Consider the following 6,282-nt stretch of genomic DNA (forward strand, 5'->3'; position numbering starts at 1 on the left):
TCCAGAGCTGAGGCAGGAGGTTTGCTGTGAGTTCCAGGTCAGTCTCAACTACATAGTGAGACCCTATCTCAAACAAAAAAAGGGGGGAGTCTTTAAAACTCAACAAAGGTAGAGTAAAATAATTTATTACTCAATGCTAATATTTCTGAAGAAGTAATATATCCAACTGACTCTAGGAATCAATTAAAATAACCTTAGGAAATAAACTAGCTGAATATTGTACATATATTCATCTCTAAGCTCATCTTTAAACTCTTTATCTCACAATGGAGAAAACATTAACGAAAAAGTCATTTAATTATTAAAATCCAATGCTATGCAAACTAAAGACCTCAAAAAGACTTTGGAGATATATAAGCCAATTCATTTTATAGGATAATGACCTGACACTCAGACAAGGTGAAATGTCACACCCGAAAGTCACACAGGAGAGCCAGGAGAGAAAAAACAATTTTTTTCCCAAACAAGCAGACAGGACTTTTCCAATGTTAATAATTAAAAAATCGAGATCATTAGATTAGGAAGAAATGAGGAATAAAAAGTCTGTTATACATAGAGTTAAAGGACTAATCTGCTGACTCCCCAAAACCAGAAAGTGCTCCAAACATACGGACATTTATCCATCAAGATGCTTATCCTTAAAACACTAGAATCTTGGAAAATTCAATTTACAAATACATTATTAAATCATTGTTATAGTGAAATTAGTTCATTAAACATGAAAAACATCAAACAGCACTAATACCAGAAAGTTAAGAAGATAAATACGCTATTATTTAAAATAATGTATAATCACTGATTGGGACAGAAATGAATCATATCCCCTAGTAGAACTTTTTAAAGCAACTGTTTGACCTAAAGGCAGTATTTTAAAGATCAGTATATGTCCTTTTTCCACCGAGAGGCCTGCAGCTAAGCATCCCATCAGTGAGTGACATGAAAAAGATGAAGATGCATGAAAATCGATCAGCCTTAAACCATGATACTATATAAAATAAATTTTGCCAATATTAAGTCAATGGCAGCATTTTGGTGTCCTAACTACTCTTACCTGTCCCAATTTAAACCCAAAATAACTCCCTTAATAAACACTAAATTAAATGTATGTATTTTGAGGAAGCAGCAAGGCATTTACAAATGGTGTACTAACAGTGTATCAAAATGCTACTAAGGAAAATACAGCAGCAAATACTCTAGTAAGAGCACGTTATTCCACATGGAATCCCAAATAATTCTATCTCTAGTTTCTCAAAATTCTGGAAGACTAGAGATTAACAAGCGTATGTATAAAAAGGACTAGGGAAAAAGAAGCTCTTAATAGTGGTCACATTTTAAATTACCCAAGATAACTTGATGTTTATAGAGAAATACAAGTACACCTAAATTTTTTAAGTACACAGAACCAAACTTCTAGCAAAATGTTTGTGTTTACCCAAAAAGTAGTACTGAAGTTTTAAGCAGAAATGAAATAGGCATGGTTTGTGAAGTTTTTATAATGTTCACACTCCTCTTTCCCTATTCCCTGTTCCTTTCATCAGGTGATCTGAAGATTACCTGGTTTAAAATATTTGGTAATTCAGTGCAGAAAATTAAGGTCACAGACAAAGAACAACAACTTTTAATACACCATTAATACTAATGATTAAAAATTATTGCATAGTCTTATGCATTTATCCTAAAACATTTTCTGAAAGTAAATGAATTATATAAAAGACAACCCTTTAAAATATGGATGGCCTTTACTACCTCGATCTTCTCTCTTTTTTTGTCTTTTCAGTACTTTTGTCCATTGTTTTTTCATTATCTCCCCTGCATTTTGGGCAATACCATTTCCCCTTTGGTTTATATGTAAGTGAAACACATGAAAAGTGAAACCATTCAATTGGACACTGTTCATTGTCACATCCTATCATTTCCCCATAAGACACTTGGTTACATAAACAGTACGTAGGTTCATTGGGATCTATTGCAAACTCAACAGGTGAAGCTTCTCTTTCTTGCTTAGCCTTAGAACGTTTCTTTTTCTTGGCTGACTTGGATTTCTTTTCTTTAGGTGGCTGATCATCACAGTCTTCAATCCCATTTGTCATGTGACATAAATCACGGCTTTCACTGGTTCGCTGTCGGCGAGGTCTTCTCGAAGATCTTTCTGGTTGGCTAGAATCCATCTTTGCCTTATCTGAGGCTCGTTCACTTTCAGCAGGATCTTGAAGACACTGTGAATGCAATTCCATTTGTCTTGCTCGATTTTCTACCAATTCAAGCATTTGTGTGACAATCTGAATTTTCTCATCTCCCAATTCTTGACTATTTATCAGTGCTCTCTGGAGATGCTGCTGTAGGCGTTTTTTCTGGTTTGAATCATCTTCTTTCTTATATTTTTCATAGACATCATCAATTTCCTTTAATGTTTCTAAAAAAGGAAAAGGAAAATGAGACTATTTTGTGCATTAACATACACAATTTAGAACATATACAAGTTAGAACTATCCCAAAGCTTGAAATCACACTCCTTCAGTAAGTACACATTAAAACTATATTCCCCAGGGGCCGGGGATTTAGCTCAGTGGTTCCACCACCTGCCTCGAAAGCGGTCCTGAGTTCAATCCCCAGTATAAAAAAAAGAAAAAAAGAAAAAAAATTCCCCATAGAAAGACCACATTATCCAATATAAAAGTATTTTAGAAGTAAACTAATGCAAAAACATGAAACATTAATATTACTAACCCATATTAAAAAGGATGAGATATGTAGCAAATAATCAGAAGTATTTTACACAAGAAGAATACTGCCAGGCCAGGGACTTAGCTCAGTGGTTTCGCCGCCTGCCTTGCAAACTCAAGGGCCTGAGTTTGATCCCCAGTATAGGAAAAAAAAAAACCAAAACCTGCATTCCACATTAAATCTACCTTGTATCTCATCACCTATACCTCATTTGAACTTCAAAACAACCCTATATATACAATTTAGATGTTAGACTCCAGCTATAACATTTGAAAAGGTTCCGGGACAAAGCTATACATTACTCTCAACTGTGCTTCTAGAATTTACTGTTCAATCAATGACTTGCTACATGACTTTAGAGATTGATACATTTAATTTCACATCATAACCTTTAACATCTTTTTGTGAGATTAGTTTTTAATAGATTCATTCTTAAAGTAGACATCAGCAACTTCTAGCCTCCCATTTCTTAGTTTTAATGGTTCCTTTATTTTAGTATCATATGAGAAATTCTGAAAATCAAACTATTTCTAAAGTACGTTCATTGCTTTTGGCATCAACTGACCAGGCAACAACAAAATTACAGTAGTCAGCACTGGATGATTTTGCCTTTGTAGATAATTCAGCAGTTGGCTCCAAGATTTCAGAATTGCTTATTTAGTTATATAGCAAGTGGGACACTTATTTGCATCAAATAAAAACAACTAAGTTACTAGAAAGCATACAAAAATCTGAAAATACAGTTTCAAATGTCACCAAAAATTTATTCAAGACTACTTTTTATTCAAATCTTTTCTATTTCTTATATGTTATCTGAAAGAATTCTGTACTATTAGAGGTAGAAAAATAAACATCAACTCAAATTTATTACATCACATGGCATACCACAGTTTTATATTGCATTACCATTGCATGCCATAGCAATGTCTTGTATTCCAATATTATATTAATCTAAAGAATAGAAATGTTAAGTGAAATATATATACTGGCACTATCTGCAAGTAAGGTAATATAAAGGAAATATTTAACACAGATTAGCTCCACCTTAAAATTGCAGGTATTTTAATTCTTTGTGATAGACAACTGCCTAACATAGAATACATCACTAACGTGCTGCCACAGTGGAGGGTAGTCATATTTGCAATAATATTTTTGAACAAAGTTCGTATCTACCCCATTTTCTCAGCTAGGTATATAAGTAGATTTCCTGAGAACCTACTTTTCCTACAGGAAAGTAAGGAAATTAGACACTTTCCTGTCAGACACAAAAATATTTTTTGAGGATTAAAAATATCATTCAAATATTCTGTATCTAATAATCGAGTTAATTATATATCATACTTGCACACTGATACTGTACATGAGATTAAAATTCACATTTTTAAGACATATCGGTTATATAGTAAGAAAGGAAATTAACATTTACTCAGCCTCCTCTATGTGATAGTTTTTCTCAATCATAGCAAATGCACAAAGTCGTGATTGGTTCTACATGTTAAGAAAATAAAATTCAAGAAGTAAAACCTTCAGACTTTAACACTGCTAGATCTGTATATCTGACTTCACAATTTAAGCACTTTCTCTAGGATGTATAAAAAGCACTTTAAGGATTAGGTTTTAGTTCAAAGATTATTTACATAAGAAATAATGAATGAGAACTCTGGAGCAAAAATAAGTTATTTAATAACCACATTCCAAAATAACTACATCAACTTTAAAATGTTTTCTCTTTTTGATGAGTTCTTCATAATTTCTTATAGTGTCTCAAATAGGTGGGAGGAAATTTATTGCCCATATAATTTATATCACTAACAGCTGTTATAAGCATTAGATCCCAAACCAGAAGATACTTAAAAACTATTCCCAAAAAAATCAAATCTGAATTAAGAACACAAAATTATATAAAGCTAATAAAAACAATTGTGAAAGGTGAACTTAATAACCATGTGCATAAAGTGAAAACAAGATCATTGTTTTTGTATAAATCTTAAAACTAATCACAATCTTAAGAGCTTTTAGATACCTCCAATCTTGTAAAACCTACTACTCACGTTATCAAAGTAATTCAGGACAATTTCAGATGATCAGAAGCGTATTTCCCTCTCAACAAATTATAGTGTTCCCCTCCAACCCAAAGCAGAGTAACTTTCGTGAAGGTACACATATGCCATTTAAGAAATGTAAAAATATGTATGCTTTATAAACAGTGTTATCTGATAAACGAAATATATTCAATATCTAATTCTTAAGCACATATCTCATTTTAGGTTACCATTCACATATGTGCTCCATATCTGTAGAATGTAACACTGGACTGCTAGTATTTTAAAAACCAAAAGTAAGGAGGTAACTGATTTAGCTCAGTGGTTCAGGCACCTGCCTCGCCAGCGCACGCACCCAAGTTCCATCCCCGGTACCAAAAACAAACAAACAACAACAAAAGGATGGAAGAAATAAGGAAGGGAAGGAAAAAAGTTTACCTATGTATTGTGAGAACATGGATGTATTCTTGAAATAGCTGGCTTTAGAACAAAATATTCTCCAACCAATTAACAAAGTTAAACATTGCAAATTATATCTAGTTTTTGCTTCATATATTCTGGACCTGTGGCAGCGACTGGCATACAGTAAGGAATTAGTATTCTATTTTCCCAAACAAAGATTAGCCCTATCACTCAGATGGGTTCAGAAAACAAGTTTACAGACTGAAAAAGAGACACCCAAGTGCTCCAACATGCTATGGGCCAGAAAATGTCATCCCAGAGGCGATTCCTTAAGTCACAAAATTAGTGGTGTGTCTAGTAAAAGACAATGGATCCAAGAAGTTCTCTTTAATGTCCGTATGGTTATCTCCACATTACATCTAAGGTCTGTTCCTTGATTAGGGTTGTTAAACGAAAAACGTCACATTTAAACTTCTGTCCTAGTAGCAAGTAAAAGGTGGATGATAAGCGACACTCACAGATACAAAGGTTCCCCATCCTGACTTTCTTTGCCCACAAAGGGTGAATCTGACCTCATTATTTAAACTTGGTGGTGGAGAAACACAGAGGTAAAGGGACGCCAGGCGGTTGCCCAGTCAACCAACCCACTTCCTCCTGGGACCCGGAAGTGACACAAGGCCAGGAGTCTTATACTGAGCCCGGGTCAGCGACTGACCCCCGCCTCCGTCTTGGTTCACTGAGTGGGAAAGACTCGAAACATCACAACAAATACAATACAATGCAAACTCGAACACTTGATTCTGCTAGGGCCCAACCAACGCCACGATCAGGCGAGCTCCCCCCGAGTCAGGTGGTGCGGTCCACGGAAACCTTTCCAGCAACCGATCAGCCATTTTCGAGGCCAGCGGGAGCGCCCCGCCCACGTCTACGTCACGACCGCAGGCCCCGCCCCGGGACCTTCCCCGCCACACACCCCCTCTCCACCTCCCGCTGGGGGGACCTCTCCCCTTTAAGCACTCGGCTGAGGGAGCCAAGGAAGGGCTGAGGCGCCCGGGAGCCCGGAACTTTCCCCGGGGCGAGAGAGAAGAACTGACTGTTCCACTCCGGAGCCCCC

General features: G+C 35.8%; 1 protein-coding gene across 3 annotated transcripts; it reads right to left on the minus strand.

Annotated features, from left to right (window-relative positions):
- Positions 1 to 332: 332 nt before the first annotated feature.
- Positions 333 to 6,085, minus strand: Ing2 (inhibitor of growth family member 2). Of its 3 annotated transcripts, none has more exons than XM_010641062.3 (2): positions 5,205 to 6,085; positions 333 to 2,413 (listed from the first exon to the last, which is right to left on the minus strand). In XM_010641062.3, exons 1-2 carry the CDS (start codon positions 5,221 to 5,223, stop codon positions 1,743 to 1,745), a joined length of 690 nt encoding a protein of 229 aa, XP_010639364.1. In that variant the 5' UTR covers positions 5,224 to 6,085; the 3' UTR covers positions 333 to 1,742. The 3 variants fall into 3 exon arrangements, 2 of the variants coding, with proteins under 2 accessions (XP_010639364.1, XP_033621317.1); XM_033765426.1 differs by lacking the exon at positions 5,205 to 6,085 and adding an exon at positions 2,728 to 2,746; XR_783656.3 differs by having other exon boundaries at positions 2,335 to 2,413; positions 5,687 to 6,085.
- Between the last annotated feature and the right edge of the window lie 197 nt (positions 6,086 to 6,282).

This window comes from Fukomys damarensis, unplaced genomic scaffold (assembly GCF_012274545.1).
Source record: "Fukomys damarensis isolate Sample0158 unplaced genomic scaffold, DMR_v1.0_HiC HiC_scaffold_18, whole genome shotgun sequence".
In the NCBI taxonomy this organism is placed as follows: domain Eukaryota; kingdom Metazoa; phylum Chordata; class Mammalia; order Rodentia; family Bathyergidae; genus Fukomys; species Fukomys damarensis.